We start from the raw sequence: 21,168 nt of genomic DNA, 5'->3' as shown, positions 1-21,168 counted from the left end.
CCTGGCAAAGTCGTTCTGAGACCTCATCGACCGACTCACCCCGTAAATCACGTACTGTGCATCAGGGACCTCCCCTGCTGGCAAGTCCAGGAACTTTCCTAGTTGGTCGGCCATTGTCCACAAGACCTCGGCAGCGCTGCACTCACAAAAAAGGTGCCTCACCGATTCCTGGGCGCCACAGCCAGGACGAGGGCACGTCGAAGTCGCCGACATACCTCGGTGGTGCATTACGGCTCTGACTGGGAGAACTTCATGAGCCACCATCCATGACAAGTCTCTTAGTCTGTTTGGGAGGGCAGGATGATTCACGTTGCTCCAAACCGTTGTAGGTTCGCCAAACGCAAGCCCCCGCACAGGGCTTACTGTTGCTCGCTCTTGCACAATAGCAATAAGGGCCCTGTGGTTTTGTAAAGTGTGACATTCTTGTTTTTCCAAATCAAACTTCTTTAAAAAATCCCTAATAAAGAGATGTGTTGGTGGCAAGTTAAATGAAACTGGAATCAAACGATTGTTTGGTACAAGCTTTAGCTTCCGCAAATATGAGCCCATCCAAAACCGGGTCATTGCTTGACTTTTCGGGTTGTTGGGTGGGCCCACAGCGTTTTGGAAGTGGAGAGAGACATATTTGCTTCCCAGGAAAAGCTTTTCATCAGATCTAGCCGAGTAAAAATCTGTGTATGCGTGCATACACGATTAAAATTTTTTGTTTATGTGTACCCATATGTAGAATGTGTTTTTTTAGTAACACATCATAGTTGCCCCGTCGACAACTATGATGTGGCTCTTTGTAGTAACACAGACCAAAAATTGGCTCTTAGTCGCTGAATGGTTGGCCTCCCCTGCTGTAAGGGTTGCAAATCATTAAACTCTGATCTGCAGTTCAAACTTCAAACGCTTGAAAATAATTCAAATCAAAATGAGAAAATCACAGTTTAATATAAGAACAAAGACAAGGCAGTCACTAAAACAATTATTTATTGGAAATAGAAGTAAGTAAATGGTTTTGATTCGCTGATGAGACGGCGACACAATAACACAAATCTTGTTTAGTACTTCCACGACAATCACACAGCAGAGCCCGTGCACGTTATTTACACATTGCAGAGAAAGTAAATAAGAATAAGGTTTTTAATTTAATGTAAAAACAAAGACATTTCAATTCAGGGTCAGGGTTCAAATACACTTACAAGATGATAAAATCCACATAAAAGTCATACTTTCATCAAAGGTATAAAAATATATATTTTATATTAATACAATCACAATCGGATAAAAAAAAAAAAACCTGGGGCGGGGGGTATCACACGAAACCAAGATAAGGGATTAAGCTTGGAAATATTTATCAACTTGGTTGCATGAAGACAAGTTAAAAATAGCCTGCTCAGTTACTATGCTGATTTAGTCTCAATGGCAGGAGCTACCAACATGATACTCGTTAAATATAATGCAGTTTCAATGAACTGGTGCAAAAAAAATATCAGGCTATGTCCTTTCCTAATTAATAGTGATCGTGTAACCATTTTATCTTCTACTTTCGGTCAGTTATAAGACACAATTATTAAGGAAGTCAAAAGGGTGGAATGGAAAAAGCATATGCTTCTTCCTATTCATGTTTTATTAACATTATTTCGGTTTGCTCATGTTAGAAATAAAGGTTCAATCATTATCTAAAAAATTCTTACGCCCGTTTTTAAGATTTTACAGCAAATGTACTGTACATCAGCTCCAAATATCTGTTATCAGTCTCCTCTTAATAATACTGGTGATACGAAGGAGAAGGACGATTGAAGATGAGTCAGCGGACCAGCGTTTGACCTGAAGCATGTGAACGTCTGCATGGACCAGGTGGCAGTGATGGGAAGCTGCGTCGTGGCCGTCAGACTTTCTGGACTAGTTTACAGGCTGGGGGCGTCGCTGCTGTCATGCACTTTCCGGACAAATTTTCAACATGTTACCTAGTGTTTAATATGTTTGTGTACTGTAATGCTAAATGTAATTCACCCTGGTTATCCTGAAAGGGGGATACCACTTGTGAGGTCCCTTCTCAAGGTTTCTCTTTTTCCTCACGCTGAGATTTTTGAGTTGTTCCTTGCCCGCATGTTGGTTTAAGATCAGGTCATTGTGTCATTGTAATCCTGTGCAGTCCTTTAGGACATTTTTGTGATTAAGGGCGTCATAAATAAATAATCGGTATCGACAATGAAAAATATATCTGTCGATCCTTAATTCCGGGAACCAAACACACAACAAAGTAAGAATTTCAGTGTGAAAGGAAATGTCGTTCTTTACTGTGCATATAAAATCAAAACTTTTAATCTGAATTGAATCTATTAGAATATGACGACATTTTAACGCCCAATAGCAGCAACGACCGGTTGGCTTTCCTTAGTTTTTTGACCAGCGCGGTGTCTAGTTTTGCTTCCACCTTTAGCTTGATGTCACGCATGACATAGGATAATGAAACTAACGTCAGAGCCATCCGTTTTGATGATACAAAGCTAAACGTTTAGCACGTATGTTTATTGACATTCTTTCTCGCTCTAGCTTTTGCTTCCAGGCTAAGCCCCGTCCACCGGATATGTCACAATGTTTACACATAAAGTAAAGGGTCTATAAAAACAATTTAAAACTGGAACAATAAGAGACAAGGTAGAGCAAATTTGAGACATGTCAAGAGTACACAAATGGGTTTATTTAGGGGTAGCTGACATTTCTACAATGGAAATATAACTTATGAACTTATTTCAATCAGATTGATGACCGCTATTCTCACCAGCACACTTGTGACTCTGAGCTTTAACATGACTTGAGAATTTTACAACGCAAGCTGAACAAGAAAACGGTTATTCAGCAGTGTGGATTATTATTAGTCTTTTTAAGTTCCCCCTCTTGGTGAATTTTTGACCGCTAACTGAGCGGGTGAAAGGTTTCTCACCAGTCTGGGTTCTTGTGCGATGTTTGAAACTGTGGCTGAATTTTCGACCTTAAACAATGCAGGCATAAGATTTTACACCAATGTGGGTTCTTGTGTGTTTTTCTAAGTGTGATTTATGGGTGAATTTTTGACCACAAACAAAGCAGGCCAAAGGTTTTTCACTGGTGTGGATTCTAATATGTCTCTTTAAGTTCACCCTCTCTGTGAATTTTTTACCGCAAACTGAGCAGGCAAAAGGTTTTTCACCAGTGTGAGTTCTTGTGTGGTTATTCAACTTTTCTTTGAGGCTGAACATTTGACCGCAAAGTGTGCAAGCAAAAGGTTTCTCACCACTGTGGGTTCTCGTATGGTTTTTCAAATTTCCTTTGTGGTTGAATTTCAGACCACAAACAAGGCAGGCAAAAGGTTTTTCACCAGTGTGGGTTCTTGTGTGATTTTTTAAGTGCGATTTACGGTTGAATATTTGACTACAAACTGAGCAGGCAAAAGGTTTTTCACCAGTATGAATTCTTACATGGATCTGTAAACATCCTTTCCTGGGGAATATTTGACCGCAAACTGAGCAGGAATAAGGTTTCTCGCCAGTGTGGACCCTTGTATGGATTTTTAAGGTACCTCTCTGGGTAAATTTTTGACCGCAAACTGAGCAAGCGAAAGGCTTTTCACCCGTGTGGGTTCTTGTGTGTCTTTTCAAGTTATCTTTTTGATTGAATTTTTGACCACAAACTGAGCAGGCAAAGGGTTTTTCACCAGTGTGGCTTCTTGTGTGTTTTTGCAAGTGTGATTTATGGGTGAATTTTTGACCACACACCGAGCACACAAAAGGTTTCTCACCAGTATGGGTTCTTGTGTGTTTATTTAAGTTTGATTTATTGGTGAATTTTAGACCACAAACTGAACAGGTAAAGGGTTTCTCACCAGTGTGGACCAACATATGTGATTTCAAATGACACTTGTAACGAAACGTTTTGCCACACTGCGGACATTTTTGATATGTGTTATCACCTTTCGACTGTTGGTCTCCATCATTGTTTGCAGAGTCGGACGGGTCATCATCATCCGTTGTCCCGGAGCTTCTGCTTGGAGACACCTTCTCCTTGTTCTCTTTATGTTGATCTTCGGAGGTGAAACGGGCCCCAGTCACTGGAAACTCTTTCAAATTTTCCTCCTCTTTAATGTTAACAGACTCCAACTTGTATTCCTCCTTTTTGATGTCAACATGCTCAAAATCCTCCTTTTTCTCTTTAACGTGGTCAGGCTCGAAATCGTCCTCCTCCTTTTTGACGTCATCAGGCTCCAAATCCTCTTCTTTTTTCATGCCAAGCGACTTTGTCTCCTGTTGCCAAGGAAGAAGATTCTCTTGACTGACTTCTGCAGGATACAAGACACACAGGATAGTTTATTCATCCCGGTAGGAAAATTTCCACTTCCAGCAGTATCCTTCTGTTGAAAAAATAAATAAATAAAATAAAAGATATAAAATACCCAATATAAAGTGTTGATATAGAGTATTTAAATAGTGCTATGGAAAATACACACGCTAATAATAGGGTAATAGGGTGGAGTTAAAGAGCCTCATGGCATGAGGAAGAAATGATCTCATCAGTCTGTCTGTGGAACAAGACTGTGACAGCAGTTTGTCGCTGAAGCTGCTCTTCTGTCTGTTTGTTTGAACGTGTACAAACTTTATCCACACACGAAAAAATGTATTTCTTGCCTGAGCTAGGGTCTGGAGGACATTGGGCCGAATCAGGTTTTCCACAAAAGAAATGTTCCACTTTTCTCAAATATATATATTTTTATAAATTACTATATGAAATATGATCTAAAAAACGGTAATAATTGTTCAGCGTGTTTACATGGGCTGCTCTTACATGAAAGAGACAATGTGTTTTATTTGACCGCTAAATGTTTTAATATTGTGTCGTGCAATCGAAAAAAAGTGCTAAAAAGCTCAATGAATTATACAAACTTCGATGAGTGAAAGTGCGCAAAACGCAGCATTTTTCTTCTCAATTTATTGCTCAGCCTTTCCCAGAGAAAGAAGAAAAAAGTCAAGAAAACAAAAGAAAAAGGAGAAAAAAACTGAAAACAACAGAAATAAAGGAAAGCAAGAAAAAAGAAGAACAAAGAGAAAGGGTGAAAAAAAAACATTTTTTTCGGGTAACCTCACCAGCACAATGGCAGACACTTGGTTTTATGTTATGTTAAATAAATGCTAATTTCTTCACTTACGAGTATTTGTTTATATCATAGGTAATATACTTTTGCTTATGTTTGAATCAAAATACATTTTTAAATGAATGACTTTTTAACCACCAGAAGGCTCCTAATAATACATATGGTCCCTTTAAATTTTCATATTTAGTTTGACACACCTGGATATTAGGAGTCTCCTCAAAAATAGACTTGTTACATTCGGGATTGTCCAGTGAATCCAAGCGCATAAAATACAGATATTTTTTAAAATTCTGCCTAAATGTGAATTTCCCTTCGGGGATGAACAAAGTATCTATCTATCTATCTAAAAGATTTCGGCATTGATTTGGATTATGCTTGTTTTAATCGGTTTGTTTCGCTTCATAATTCCCCTTTAAAAATAAACAGAATCGTCAGATGATGTGTGTGATGAGGGGTTAGTGCGCAGCCCCATGGTGCAGAGGTTCAGGTTTCGAGTCCAAGTCAAGTGCGTGGGTTTCCTCTGGCCACTCCGGTTTCCTTCCACATTCTAAAAACATGCATGTCAGGCTAATTGGCCGGTCCAAATTGTCCCTCGGTGCGAATCAGCGAGTGAGTTGTCTGTCCCTGTGTGCCCTGCGACTGGCTGGCAACCAGTTCAGGGTGTCCCCTGTCCACTGCCTGAAGATAGCTGGGATGGGCTCCAGCACCCCGTGACCCTACTGAGGATAAGATGTGCAGATAATGGATGGATGGATGTTTGTTAATGCAACATCCGTTGCAGCCTGGTCAACCCTCTCAAGGTTTCTTCATTTTCCTCATGTGGGGGTTTTTGAGTTTTTCCTTGCCCTCATGTCGGTTTTAGATCAGGGGATGGTGTCATAATAGTCCGTGGTTTGCAATAATCTGTGGTCTGCGCAGCCCTTTGAGACTCCTTGTGATTAAGGGCGTCACAAATAAACAAGACTTGACTGTGTTTCTTTTGTCAGTGATAGACGATGACCAATATTTGGGAGCCATTAATAAAATGAGTCCAAATAAGGATCAGTTTACTGCTTTGGCTCTTTTTATTCCCAAGGAGTTGCTGAGGCTCACCTCAGCTCAGCAAAAAAAAAAAAAAGAGCGTCAGCAACAGAAACAAACAAGCTTATGAACCAATCAACCAATTAACCCAAAAGCAAGAGAGGACAAAAAAATAGCTTGCATGTCGCTACCGATCTTTTATAAAATGAGATTTCTTAAGGTTGATTAACTTCACATATTAAGGCATTTAAATATATGTTTTTTTAAATATAAAAGTTTGAGAACCTGGCGGTGATCAATTAAAGCCTGGCGGCCCGTCAGAGACGTTCAATGGTATGGAAAACACTGATGTACAGTATGTACTGAAGTTATACAGTATTTTATACACTGTTTTATCTTACATAAAGTCAAATGTACTTGTTCTAAAATTTGACTTGTGTTTGAGGGCAAACTCAGAGAAGGGTGTTGTAAACCGCCTTTGCATTGAAATGTGCCTTTTCTTCCATTCAGTGCAGATAACAATGACTTATCACCTCACCTGGGGTGTTGCAGTGTGTGCCTGGTACAATTCTGGCTGTAGGGCGATGACCTATCACCCCTCCTCCCATTCTTCAAATCATGGTTGGGAAATTTGCATCGACGACAGCGCGGACCAATCGCCAGAGGTTTGGTCATGGGGCGTGAACATTTCATTGGCATGGGTTATGAAATGGGATAACGCTGGAACCCCCTCGTCTTCTCCACACAGTTGTAATTTGGCACGGAAGAAAGATCCGATTTGTTCAACTCTTTGATTAGGCTAAATACATTGATATTTGGACTATATTCGTCGTTCGGCTGATTAAATTTCTCCGACTTTTGAACATGCTTCAACTGTAAGGGATTAGACAGTATAATAAATGTTAAAACCTTACAGTACCTAGAATAACAAATAAGTATGGACAGTTATCGACATGCAAAGACAAAAGTGTACCAAGACAATCCGTGTACTGTTGCACTAGCCAAAAACCCAGTCCACAAAGAGAAAGTGTCAACAGTAGAAAAATAACTGCAACATTGTCCTACTGAGAAAATGATTGCTGATGTTATGACAACGCCAGCTACTAAGCTAAAATTGAAAAAGTTTACTCCGGATTTGTTTGGTACTTAAATGTGCTGGACGTTTTTGTTTACATGTTTGAAAATTGTCAATTTATATTGGTTTCTTTAGTGTGTTCCAGAATAATCCGCAGAGCTAAAAGCGGGTGGGATGTGAATTTTATCGTGCTCTTACTCTTGATATTACAATAGGGCGTCCTCCATTGTCCGGCATCATCTTTTGCGCACTGTTTTTATGGATGACTGCCATGTTGAGTCTAATGAGTGCAGTGTTCATGTTCTTGTTAATGAATAAATTATGTCAGAAGGATGATGGAGGATGTTCTGCTTATCTTCCTTATGCATACGACTGCTGCACACACTGACATAGCCTTAACCGGGACTTATTGTTTTTACATATATCCCGCTTTATTTAACAATATTGTTTCCCAGTTATTTCATCTTTACTCCAATCACGAGTAAACGACTTCAAACTATAATTTTCTGCTTGGAATGTATGACTCGAAAGATATCCAAAAAGCCAAAAGAAAGCTTTATTGTCAATCTTATGATCACGACAGATGCTCGCCTACTTAAGACCATTCGACTTTCGTAAAATGGTAGATATGAACATTTTTTTTCGGTATGTCGAAAAATACCCAGTCTTTGTTGCAAGTTAAATTTTGTATTGTGTCCTCCTTTATCAGAGTAGAGGACAGTGGTGTAGTGATTCTTTCCGGTCACCCAGCAGCCACACCGAAGGAGAAATTACTACTTCCTGGTTTGTGAGTATACACACACTGCACTGTATCTCTAGCGCGCTAATAACTTTGAGGTTTATATTGTTTAATATCTCATGTATCCATTCGATATGGTTGATGTGAAGCTTAAAGAAGAGGCAAGCAGTTTCTTTTGAAATGAAAGTGGAATAAGAAAGCTTGATGCGGTTGAGAAAATCGTTGAATCGCTTTTTTTGCCGTCCACTTATTTCTTTGACCATGTGACTTTTTTATGCAATGCAGTGTATTTCTCCGAATAAAGTTAAAGTGCATTTGATTGAGTTTTGACGATAGTGTATGCAACTACTACTCCGCCGCCCTCTAAGGTTTATTCTACACGAAAATGCATACCAGTAGAACAAATGCCGACTAAAACACTTTCTTTTTTTAATTTAGCGTTTAATTTTTTTTTAAACAGCAAGGTTAACTCCTATTTTGTCTGCATGAGTGTAGATTTAATTTGGTATCGCAAACCCGATGGATCCCCCCTTCGGAGCAGCTGCATCATAAATATGCAGGGTTGGGTAGGGTTACTTTAACTTGATTACTTTCAATTACTTTTGGATTACTCCAATACCAAATATGCTAAGAAAAGACAAAATAAACTAAATATGACTAAAATGACTAAATTTTGTGCAGGCTTGGGGAGTAACGGAAAACATGGAACGGCAAAAATGATGTTGGCAAGCTGTTTGGATTGATTTTCATTTTGTTTCTGTCGCATTTTATGTTAGTTTTGCCGGAGATCAAAGAGATCAAAGCCAGGAGAGAAAGCTTACCACGTGTTGTGAGTCACCATTTTATTAATATTTAGTTTCTTTTGTCTTTTATTAGCATATTTGGTATTGGAGTCATCCAAAAGTCATTGAAAGTAATTCAGTTAAAGTAACCCAACCCAACCCTGTAAATATGGAATACAAACCAAACATACGTCGTGTAATGAGTTTAAAGAGCAGTAAATAAGAATATATAAAATGATGTGGAAATAAAAGTGGCCAACCTTCTCTGGTCAAAACAACTCGTAGCTGCTTGCTAATGCTAACTTGGTTTAGCCGTCCATGTTGTCGCTCGTTCTCTTCTTGCACTTCCCAGAGCTCCTCTTTCACATTTCCTTTACCCCTCTCGCACATTTGGGCCACTTTTAAAGCTCCCCGTTAACTCGTTAACGGAGTTAAATGGAGATACATTGTGCACACGACTGGAGCGAAACGCCACAAGGCCACAGAGAATGGCAGTAGTGGTGTGTCGTTGACGAACGAAACGTCTTTATGAGCAGGCTATTTGAAGTGTTTAGAGCCAACTCCCTTCAACATACTTTTGCTCTCTCTCTCTCTCTCACACACTTTCTCTCTCTCGCTCTCTCTCTCTGGTCAAACTGAGTTTCGTCATCTTTGTGTTTGCTTCGTATAATCAATTGAAAAATTGAAATAAGGGTAAAAGTTCACTGTACATTGAAACAATAGAATCTATTCCAATCAAGCAGCATCATAAACCAAATTCGATTCATTTTAAAAGTGTATCATATTTCATTATAATTGCTAATATATATTTAAAACAAAAAAATATATATACATTTTAGTCGCCCTCGTTCATAGAGTCATTTAAGAGCGGATTGGAAGCAAAAAGGAAACGGCTCTTTTCAGTGATTGGAGCCGATTAAGCCACTTCTCCGAAAAAGAGGCGCAATTGCCATCACTACTCGGGTCGCTAGGCGAAGTGAGAAGGGGAAAGTATTCTGAAATGAGTCCTCTAGGTGGCGCTCCTCCTGATTGCTTGACATTTGCTTGTTGGCTGTTAGAAAATGTCTTCTTCCAAACAACATTTACACCAAATAGCGCTCCATGAAATACACCAAAAGCCATTTTTTGTTTATGGCTGCTATATTTTCAAGTCTTGAGTGTTTTATTTCTAATTTTTTAATTCAACATTTCATCATTCCAAACAAAACTGGCATGGCACAGCCAAACTACAGTAGAGAGTCATCAGATTCAAGCAAAGAGAAAGTACTGCAGAAATACAGAGAAAAAGAAGGTCAAGTCATCTTCTTTTGATAAGCTCTTAATCACGAGACGTCTCAAAACGCAGGACAGACTAATATTTAACCATCCCCTGATGAAAAAAAAAAACCTACACAAGGACAAGGAAACTCAAAAACCTCAGGACGAGGAAGATCAAGAAACCTTGAGAAGAAGCTGCACAAGAAGCAATCCGCCTTTCAGGAAGACCAGTCACAGACGTCATCAATAAGAAATATAGTTAAAACATAATGTCCTGGGGTCAACATCATTCATATACTATAGAATAAAAGTGTGTTTTAAGCTTAGATTTAAACATTTCCACTGAGGTTGCAGATCAAATTTCAAAGGTCAGAGCATTCCACAGCACCGGGCCAGAAGGGAGAACACTCTTTAACTTGCAGATTTCTTCTTGGCTCTTGGGATCTCTAATAGACCAGCAATTTTTGAGCGAAGGCTTCAAGAAGCAACATAGCAGGAAATTAAATATGAAAGATTTGAGGGAGGAACATTTGTATAAAACCAACAGAACCTCGAAATCACATCTTTGTCATGACCAGAACAGAGACAGGACCGACTCGCGTAATGTTACCACAAGTTTTATTGAAGGAAGAGAAAGGGTTGCACACAAGATCCGGGGATCGCTGGTTTCGGGGAGCAGGTCGCTCTGAACGCAGAAGTGGCACATCCGTGGCGAGCGTCGGCGGTGTCGGTAGTGGAAAAACAGGTCAGTAGCCCGGTCAGGAGAGCAAAAAACGTGGTCGAGATCATCAGCAATTGGAAAGCAGGGACGGGAGAGCAGAGGTGGTCGGAATCAAAAACGAATCGTAATTCGGGACGGGAGAGCAGACGTGGTCGAGATCAAAACAGATCGTAGCGGGAGACAAACAGGAGCAAAATACGGGAGAGGTGAAAAAGGGCTTGCTGTGTAAAATCAGAGATTCGCAGACAGACCAACGAACCAGAGGGAGTGTGACCAGCGAGCCGAGAGCAAGTAAATTGTCCGCTTCTCCCCCTCCCCTCTAGCTGCAGTTGTTTAAAAAACTTAACAAGTCTCTTGCCTGAGGGGTCGGATTGGCCCGGGGCCCTTAACTTTGACATCGATGGAGTAGAACAAAAATGTTTGATATCATCCCAATTTTACCTGACTTGCACTGGCTCCCTGTCAATTCAGATGAGATTTGAAGGTTCTGTTCGTAACATACATCATTTTGCATGGACTTGTTGTCATGATTACTGATGTGATGCACCTGTGCCCGCTCCTTTGGCGCCAACTGCCTAGGGATTCTGATTGGCTCCCTGTCACTATTTAAACCCACTCCTTTCTGTCACCTGTTGTCAGTCCGTCTGCGAACCTCAGTTTACTCTAGCTTTTTCGACCCTGACTAACACCTGTTTTTGCTCCCTTCTGTTCTACGACCCGTTTGATCCTGACCTCGTCCACTCTCTCCTGGCTTTCGACTCGTTTCTGATCCCGACCACGTTTCTGCTCTCCTTGTCCCGGCTACTCACCCGTTTTTTCCGTTCTCGACACCGCCATCGCTCGCCACGGAAGTGCCACTTCCGCCTTCAGAGCGACCTGCTTCCGCAACCAGCGATCATCGGATCGTGGGTGCAACCCTTTCCTTTCTTTCAATAGAAACGTTACGCAAGTGGGTCCTGTCTCCGTTCTGGTCCTGACACTTGCCCCCTCTTATCTTTCTGAGTTAATTGAACTCTCTATTCGGAGCTCGCTCAGAAAATGCTACTTGACTTATGATTCCAAGATCCAAAAAGAAATCTACAAACTGTATATTGTTTGCCCTTGCAACATCCGTTGCAGGCTGCTTGACAACCCCCCACCCCCCTCGAAGTATCTTAATTTTTCTCACGTTGAGCTTTTTGAGTTTTTCCTTGCCCTCATGTAGATTCAAATCAGGGGATGATGGTCTATGCCAGGGGTCAGCAACCTATGACACGAGTGCCAGCAGTGGCACGCGAGGGGTTAACCAGTGGCACGCGAGCACACGACAAAATAATAATGATTTTTTTTTTTTGATGCGCATTTTTACCCGAAATTTAGACATTTTCATTGCGTGCTGTGTGGTTGAGCGGCTTTACGGTCGCGCCCCCCCTCCCCCTCTGCTCCGTGTTTGAGCATGTGTCTGCGCGGTGCCTCGCAGAGGAGGAAAGATCTGTGTTTTAACCCAGCCACAGAAACACTGACACGCGATAAATTAACGAATCACGACCACTCCTCTAGCGAAAAAATCTCGTTCTTTTCAGCCAGCGTGGACAGATGACTGAGGGTTTGTGCAAAAAATGACCGTGCTGTTTGCGCATTATGCCTCGAGAGCGTTGTACCTCGCACATCAAGTGTTACACGTCATTACAAGACAAAACATGAACATGAATTCAAGGACAAGTCCGACATGGCGGAGACATTAAAATGCATTGTGTCCAGGTAGGGCAAACAAACACAGACCCTGAAAACCTTTGTCACTCCTAAAAACACCACCACTGAAGCAAGCTATCACATTGCTCACTGCAACACAAAGCACGGAAAAACATTTACTGATGGCGAATATATTAAAGGTGTGTGTGTGTTTCAAGTTTTGATAGTTTCTAAAATAAGATTTTATTAATGAATGGTATTGTAGCTGTCCATATCACGTGTTTTTTGATTGTAGTTCATTGATGATGAAGAATGGTTGAAGTCATGGATGTCTACAGGCCTTTCCACATGTTGCTCACATTCATTTTTTAGTTTGTTGATGAACAAGAATATGGAAGATAAAATTGGTGAGTTATACAATTTCAATGTCTATCCATGTGGACCGGGGTAAAATGACAGCTCTGTTGGAGATACAAAAATTCTTGTGCGAGTCGATAATCTTGGTGTGGCACACTGATTTACAAGGAGATTTGAAAGTGACACTCCACACCAAAAAGGTTGCTGACCCCTGGTCTATGCATTACTTTCAGACTTTTTGTGATAAAGACAAATAAATTGCATTTAAAATCAAGAAGCTCTTAAACAAAGGACAACTCAAACAGATGCAACTTTGGATAAACATCTTTATTGTTACACTACCATCCAATAGAGCGACACCATTTGGTCACCTTTTGTAAACACATCATGTTCCCAGTTGAAAGGTTTGGATGAGCTTACACGGACGTAATGTTGAACAGAGGACACGATTGGTGGAACAAGATTAGGTTTTATCTTATCACCACACAAACTACAAACACAAGTAGACTACGGCACGGCAGCACAATTAAATAGAGGACACCAACCCGGGATTCGTAAGCGGGCTCCGGAAGGGAACAATATACACTACCGTTCAAAAGTTTGGGTTCGACGACACAATTTGTGTTTTTCGTGCAAAAGTCACACTAATATTTATCAAATGAGTGGTGCAACGTTCCTATGAATCCCTTCTTTTTTTGTTGGCCAGTCTCGGATATGGCTTTGTCTCTGCAACTCTGAATCTCGGAGTCGCCTTTTCACTGTAGATGTTGACACTGGCGTTTGGTGGATACAATTTCCAGCAATTCCGTGTTATTTCGCTCTTTTTGTGATTTATTGTTTTAAGTGTCTGCTTCTATTTTCGGTGTTTTTCGTCCCGTTTGACAACTACACTTTGGATCACTTTCTATCCTATCGTTATGGGTTTTAACGCACAAAAATGCGTTTATTCGAGGAATCAACTCCTTGCCCATTGAATAAACAGTGCTTTCCCTTCAAATCTAAGGACATTTCTAAGTGACCCCAAACTTTTGCACGGTAGTGTACGCAAACACGTAGTGCAGGCAGGGGCTGGTTGGGGGTCTCGGGTGGGTCTCCAATGCACAACTTGACGGAAGTGAAAAAGTGCAGGCGGAAGGGATTCTCACTCCAAACGGCGAGTAAAGTTGTCCGGGAAGAGTCCCTTTGGCGCTCCGCTTCCGAGCCTCACCCAATCGCTTTGCTTGAATCCCGTCAGCCATCCGGCGTCCTGCCACAGGGAAACCGTTGCGATCGGATCGGAACACGCCGAGCCGAAAACCGCTCGCCGACGGCCGAGCGCTCACCTGATCCTCGGCCGAAGCTGTGGGGACCACCAAGACCACGTCGCCTCGCTTCAGGTCCAGCTCGTCGCCATTTGCCGCCTCAAAGTCGTGCATAGTCTCTACCTGAGAACGTTTTTCCGTCGCTGTTAGGCCAAGTTAATAGGATACTCAGTTCTAAAACATGCGAAATGTGAGAAAATAGTACATGTTATTTGCATATCTATATATATATTTTGTCGGTATGTTTTAATTATTTTCAAAGATAATCCATTTTGAAGACAGCCTGTCCCGTGTTTGACTTACTGGGCTGTGACATCCTCAGAATAACAACACCACACTCGCACGCCAGTCACCATAAAGGTTCGAGTGTATATTTTTCAAAGAGGATACGAGTGTTTTAAGCAGAGTATTGCTAGTTTTTGTTAAGAATGCCTAGGCATTGTGCCACAGGTCGGTGCAACAATGGTACAACAAATGGCGAGGAGCCAAAATGGGGCAACTAGTGAAGATAACACACCAAGAGCAAACAGGGACCAATCCAGCTGGCAATAAACCAATGGACACAGCAGTCAGGTGTTAAAAAAGGCTCACAGGGATCGATCGATGGAAAAAACAGAAACTGGCCTATAAAACATGCAGTTAGGCTAACCGGGAACCAACAACAAAAAGCGGTTAAGGCAACAAACATGAACCAAGCCGGAAATAACGCACTTGACGCGGTAAGCTCGCCCGGCGATAATGGGGCTAACCCTGACCAAACAAACTGGAAGCCTTCGGCAGCCTCGATGCTAACAGGGAGCTAACCGGATGCTAATGTGGTGTAAAACACAAAGGAAAAACCTACCTACCTAAAGGGAGGCAAAGGCAAAAAGGAAGGCGCGCTGTAACAGCGGCAGGTAAAATTAACTCACGCAGCATTTAATGACAACTGTAAAGTAGGCTTAAACGTATTTGCTCAGAAGTGTGTATTTCTAAATCAGTTTCATGTTCCCTTTTGCCGTTACCTAGTCTTCCTGTCTTTGTTTACGTTTCCAGGGGGGTGGTCTGTGGACTTTTCTCTTTGTCTCAGTACTTTTCCACCCTTGTGACTTCAATAAAACATAGCGCAGAACGGGGGAGGTTGGGCTAGCGAGCTGAAAGCAAGTAAAATCTTTGCTCTTCTAACCCTCTTCTTTCTCCAACTGCAGTTCTTAAGAAAACTCAACAAGTATCATGCTTGGTGTATTCTCTAGGGTCAGCCAACTTTTAAAGCTGTCCCACATGTAAGTGGTACCTTTTTTAGACCCAACAACAACTGAGACAAAAAGTCCTCAAGCGACACATTAAGCAAAGTTTACATTTCTCCAAGCAGAAATGAGCGCTACGCTATCGCTGTTTACTACAAATGCCGTCTGTTTCGGAGCTGCCAAAAACGTAGCTTCAATGAGACGCGCCATGGTTAAGAGTCTTGTCTTTGTCCAATTACATCATAAGTATTGAAGTTATATACTATTATATACGCTGTTTTATTCCACTTATACTCAAAATACTTGTCCTCGGTTTGATCTCAGCCTTGAGTCAACTTTTCAAAGGATGTCGTAAAAACGCCTGTGCTTTGGAATATTTTCTTTCCTTTTGTTCTGTGCCATCTGGTCTGTGCAGATGGCGGTGATTCGTCACTTCCCTGTGGGGTTTAGAATGTGTGTGTCGTGCCCCATTCTGTCCGGAGGGCGATGACCTCTTACCCTTCTCCCAAGCTTCAAAGGACGATTGGGATAATTGCATCAACACGGCGCGAACCAATCAGCCAGAGGCTTGGTCATGGGGCGTGGACATTTGATCACCATGTGTTATAAAAGTGGGCAACTCGGAAGCCCCTGCCGCTCGCTCTCTCCTACACACGATTGTAATTGGCAAGAAAGAAAGATGTGTTCAACTCTTTGATTCGGCTAAATAGATTAATATGTGGACTATACTCGGCTCAACAACTTCTTCGGCTTCTGGACATGCTCCAACTGTAAGGGTTTGGACAAGACACGTGTAGTGTCTAATGGAGTTAGATTTCAGTTTAAGAAATGTTAAAACCTTACAGTTTATACACTGCACTGTAACTCTCGCTCGCTAGGAACTTTGAGGTTTTTATTGTTTAGAATATATACCAAATCGTTAAACTTTGAGACTAAATTTCTCAAGTGTCCTGGTGCGTGGAATGTCTGCATGATTCTGTGCCTAATTGAAAAGGAAAAAATGGTGTTTTATTCTTCCTTTACCCTTCCCTGAAAGTCTGACCTTGTACAGGAAGTCGTCAGGGAGCCCGCCCGGAACAGAAGAATGGATTTTTTCAGCTTTTCCGGCGTCATTATCGCCGATGGCCGAAGGCGAAACGATGTCGGCGTCACGGTCGTCGTCACCTTCGTTGCTGGAGGCCGGCTCGATCACCACAGAAGGGATGGCCATGCTTTCCTGCACACGACAGCAAACCAAAAAAATCACTGACTTGCTTTTCTTCTTCCTCTTCAAGTTTAACGGCGGTTGGCACTATTTTGATGTATTACCGCCCCAAACTTCTTTTTTGTGGTGTTGTTAGAACTTGATAGCACTTTGTGGCTTTCAAATAGAATACGATGTTCTCCATCCAATACTTTTATTCTGCTTTCTTCTGTTTTTATTATAAAATGCCAGGATACTTCATTATTTTGACTATTATGCACTGTTTATATTGTTGTCACTATTGGTGATAAGTTGATTCTGTTTATAATATTGAACACCTGCTAAGGCGTTTTTCAAAGGATGCCAGAGTTGTTTGTTATTTTGAATATTATTGCCCGTTGATCATCATTATTAGGACCATTACGCACCATTTACGTCAGGGGTCGGAAACCTATGGCTCGCGAGCCATATATGGCTCAGAGACAAATTTGATGGCATGCAAATTTTCTCCATCTCGTTCAAAACTTGAGCCATTATTCCTGGTTAGATACACGCAAAGCCAAACCAAAACTGTATTACGAAGCAGTACTTCGCAGAATATATAGGGCACGTTTTTCACTACAATTTACAGTCAAGGTGTCACACCCAAAAAAAAACAACAACCAAAAAATAAAACTCGTTTTGGCTGTACAACGCTAAAGAATCCTTTATATAAAAGCTCACTATATAATCTGTGTTCAGTGTTCAGATACCTTATGATCAATCCACAGAACAAACTTTAAATACACCGGAAGAGAACTTAATTTGATTGGTTGAGTGGGAGGGATGGGTGGAGCTATGCAAAAGGTTCAAGCACTCCCTCCCATCTCTCGCCCTACGCCGTCTGCGCCAAAGGTAAGGACATCGGGCTCCCTGTTTGCAGAATGTTGTGACGATTTTACAAAATAACTGCTTGCATCTGGTTTTGAAAACAATATGTATGAAAAAAAGGGTTAAAACGAGTTTAACCGATCTTGAGTCATTGCAAGAAAGAGAGAAGTTTAAAGTGGTATGTTTGTTGATTTTGGGACACGGGCTCTGGCATTATTCTCTTTTCATCATTTTTATCAAATCATCAAAAATAAATTTGCTGAAGACTAAGCTTTTGTCTGGGGCGCGAGTTTAGCAATTTGTCTCATAATATATGGTGTGGCTCTTTCCCAAAATAAAATATATATATTTTGCTTTTATGGCTCTTTGAGTCAAAAAGGTTCCCGACCCCTGGTTTACATCATTGTCACTATTGGTGATAAGTTGATTGTTATTAATATTGGACAGCTGAAGGAGTTTGCATAGAATACTAGCTTGTTATTTTGACTACTATGCACTGTTTACATATTTGTCACTATAGATGATAAGTTGGTTCAGTTTTTAAATATTCGACAGCTGCAAAGCAAGATTGCATAGGATACCGGTTTATTATTTTGACTATTATGCATCGTATAAATCATTGTCACAACAGCCAATCAAGTCACTGTTCTTTGAATTCCACACCCTAAAAGAGCAGATCTGCTTTTTGTAACCTAGGAGATTAAGTTACTACAATAATGTAAAACTGGTAGGAATTTTTGCATTTTGAGGGTTTTGTATGGTATTCTCCTGTTCTCTCCTTGCAAGTTCTAAATTCCTTGATGTCTTCTTTCCTTATTTTATTGTCTGCTGAATTATAAACTTATCATTCGGTCGATTGAGTTATTTCTGAACCAGCAACCTTTAGAACTGTCATGATTACCGATTCAGTGTACCTGCGAGTGCTTAATTGGCACCAACAGCCCGGACAGCTGATTGGCTGATGTACTCCTTTTAAACCCCCGACTCCCAAGAGATCCCTGTCAGATCGTTATGCGAACCGTTGCCTCCAGCTCGGTAAGCTCTTACGTCAGACTCTGGTCCTGCCCTGCTTTTCTCTGCCTGATCCTCGTTGCCAACCTGTTTCCGGACCTGACTCTGCCCTGTTCTGCCTGCCTGTTATCCGATCTGATTTGCCCCGTTACCTGCCTTCCTCCTGTTGCTGACCTCCTTTCCGAACTTGACACCGCCCTTGCTCTCCAGTCCCGGCTAGCGACTTGTAATTCCAGCCTGCCTTCGACCCTCCTCGCTAGACACCTAAGTGCCACTTCCGCATCTCTTGCTCCTCTTGTCCGTCAACCATCGGATCGTGGAAGCAAGCCCTGCTCTCCCTCTTCATTAATAAAAACTGAGCAAACGAGCGCTATTAGGTTCTGTGTCTATTTCTGGTGTGTGACAAGAACAAGTTGGATTTTTTGCATCTTGAAGATTTATATTATATATTATAAATTTGATTGGATTGGCATTCCACCAATGAAGGGAACCTTTCCTGGTCAGCTGCTTTAAGCCAACACTCACCTTTTATCAGCAGTTAACATAAATGATTCATCTATAATGATGGGAACACACCAGCAGACAAGAACCAACGGAAAGAAAGTAGGGGCGGCAGTGGCTCAGGGGGTAGAGCGCTGTGGTCTTGGGATCGAATCCCGGCTCCTCCGTGTTACATGTCGAAGTGTCCTTGGGTAAGACACTGAACCCCTAATGCCCCCAGTAAGCAGGTTAGCGCCTTACATGGCTGCACGGCCGCTATTGGGAAATGTGAAGCACACGAAGCGCTTTGGGAAGTCTTGACTTGAAAAGCGCTATATAAATGCAGATCATTTCATTTCATTTAATTTCAAAGTACCGAGTACCGTATCGACTGGAACGATGAGCAACACAATTGGTGAAGTGAATAAAAAAAGTGTGGAACTCACAGGAGCGCTATCGTCTAATGGAGGGGAACAACTCTCTTCTGTATTTCCTTCACCAGCAGGGGGTTGTAGCAGGGCTTCTTCATCATCAGCCAAGGAAGGCGCTTCCTCACCAGCAGGGGGCGCTGCGTCGGGCATCTGGGAAGAATCCGCCGAAACGTCGTTTCCTTCCTTCAAACGATAGCACATTTCATTTACGCTCAAACAGAAATGGACGACAGACTACCGAAAAGGACACTCACCGATTGGTCCGGACAGGCAGACGACGGGAGGCTGCCGGCGTCCTTTTGAAGGCGTGTTGAAAAAGAGACAAGAGCACTTGCAAACAGGAAGCAAAAGGCAGAAACAGATGGAGGGCAGGACATCAGGAAAGGTCAATGTGGGGTTACAAGAGAGGGACAAGCCTGAAAATGCAAGCACATGCTAATGAGCTAAGGGCCAATTGTGGACAACGGAGAGTGAAGACAGGAAGGGAAAGTCGGGTTTGGGTCAGCAGGAGGCTTCTGATCTCAACCCACATCTACTGGCTGCCAAACTAGCTAAAACAAGCCCGTGTACCTCATTTTCGTTTGCTACTTCTTGGCTCAATTCGCCAAATCTCAGGTTGGAAGCCTCGTCTTCGGACATGTCCTGACTTTCGGATTCCTGGGGGCCTTTGGGAACGTCAACACCTAGGACTTGAGTGGCAGTGCTGGGACCCGGCCCACTCCATCCGTCTTCGGAGACAACAAAAGAATCTGAGGTGGCTTTGAACTCCCCACTCTCTGTCTTGTCTCCGGCAAAAAGACCGCCGTCGAAGAGATCTGCGTCCTGAGTTTGGGCGAAAGGATCTGAACTGAGGACACCTCCACCCTGCAGTTCGGCAAAGGGGTCTGAATCAAAGGCGGCTGTGGCTCCCACGTCAGCGAAAGGGTCTGAATCAAACACATTTGCTCCTCGGATGTCAGCAAAAAGATCTGGATCCGAACCTCCTTCTGCCTGTGTTGTGGCAAAAGGATCTGGACCTCCCTGTATGTCGGCAAGAGGGTTTCGATCCAATCCTTGTCCTTCAAGCGGAACCAAAACCAGTGCCTGGTTGGCAGCAAAGGGGCCAGAATGAAGTGTTTCCCCTCCCTCGGCAAATGGATCTGAATCAAACCCTCCCCACCCTCCCTGGACATCAGCAAAAGGATCTGAATCAAACGTTCCTCCCTCCTGCATTCCTGCCTGATGGCACTCGAACCCAGCTCCATCCTGTCCTTGAGGAACAGAATGGCCTTGCTCCTGCGTTTCCATCCTGTTCAGGGAAACTTCAGCACCTGCGGACTCGGGAGACTTTTGCTCCTGGCTGAGATGGTCGACTTTTTCAGCAACAGTGTCCACTTCCAGACACTTCACCTTCTCACACTCAGGGGGTTGAGGGTCCCCACCTGCATTTGTCCGGTCCCCGCCCATCGCCCCATCGCCCCCGTCTTCGGCAGCATGGGATGCCGAACCCCAGCCGTCCCCAGACCTTGACTTGGTATCTGTCGCGTCCTCTGCAACCTCACTGGTAAAGGCGAGCTCGCTGGTGTGGTTCGGCTCCCCTTCCTGTCCCGGCTCCACCTCCGACTGCCCTGGTTTTACTTCCTCGGTATGGTGAATGTTGGGGTGAGTATGCCAGACTTGGCCTGGGCTGCTAACCTCATCCTCCACTGCTTGGATGTCCTTAGGACCGGGAGGAGACTGAGGAGGAGGCGAGGCCACTGTGCCATCTTGGTCCGCTTCGACCGGAATTGCGTCCCCGGCGGCAGTCGAACCAAAGTCCGCTGACCAGTCCGCCACGAATCCGCTCTCTGGAGCCTAAGCAAATGCAGGGAAGCAAAAGTTAAGGTTCAATGGCGTCGATGTTTGTCAGTGTAGTTGAAGCGGTTTGTCTCGTCTCCAGTCCTGCATCC

At 42.6% G+C, this 21,168-nt stretch overlaps 2 protein-coding genes across 6 annotated transcripts in view; both read right to left on the bottom strand.

Moving 5' to 3' along the window:
• Positions 1–1,278: 1,278 nt before the first annotated feature.
• Positions 1,279–9,244, bottom strand: LOC148376865 (uncharacterized). The gene is made up of 2 exons (XM_088351720.1): positions 8,993–9,244; positions 1,279–4,306 (listed from the first exon to the last, which is right to left on the bottom strand). The coding sequence occupies exons 1-2, from the start codon at positions 9,120–9,122 to the stop codon at positions 2,985–2,987; spliced, it is 1,452 nt and encodes a 483-aa protein (XP_088207846.1). The 5' UTR covers positions 9,123–9,244; the 3' UTR covers positions 1,279–2,984.
• A 3,802-nt stretch (positions 9,245–13,046) lies between these two features.
• Positions 13,047–21,168, bottom strand: part of amph (amphiphysin) — a 29,900-nt gene continuing 21,778 nt past the window's right edge. For 2 of the 5 annotated variants that reach the window (XM_088350848.1, XM_088350857.1), the window contains exons 15-20: positions 19,811–21,073; positions 19,495–19,536; positions 19,256–19,423; positions 16,308–16,481; positions 14,061–14,162; positions 13,047–13,984 (exon numbers count right to left, since the gene is read on the bottom strand). In XM_088350848.1, coding sequence (XP_088206974.1) covers positions 13,880–13,984; positions 14,061–14,162; positions 16,308–16,481; positions 19,256–19,423; positions 19,495–19,536; positions 19,811–21,073 — 1,854 coding nt within the window. In that variant the 3' untranslated portion in view covers positions 13,047–13,879. The remainder of the gene's footprint in view (positions 13,985–14,060; positions 14,163–16,307; positions 16,482–19,255; positions 19,424–19,494; positions 19,537–19,810; positions 21,074–21,168) is intronic. The other 3 variants (XM_088350865.1, XM_088350874.1, XM_088350881.1) reach the window with 3 other exon arrangements.

Source organism: Urocampus carinirostris, chromosome 1 (genome assembly GCF_059441175.1).
Source record: "Urocampus carinirostris isolate Australia breed hairy pipefish chromosome 1, RoL_Ucar_1.0, whole genome shotgun sequence".
Classification (NCBI taxonomy): domain Eukaryota; kingdom Metazoa; phylum Chordata; class Actinopteri; order Syngnathiformes; family Syngnathidae; genus Urocampus; species Urocampus carinirostris.
This window is presented reverse-complemented; position numbering and strand designations above follow the sequence as displayed.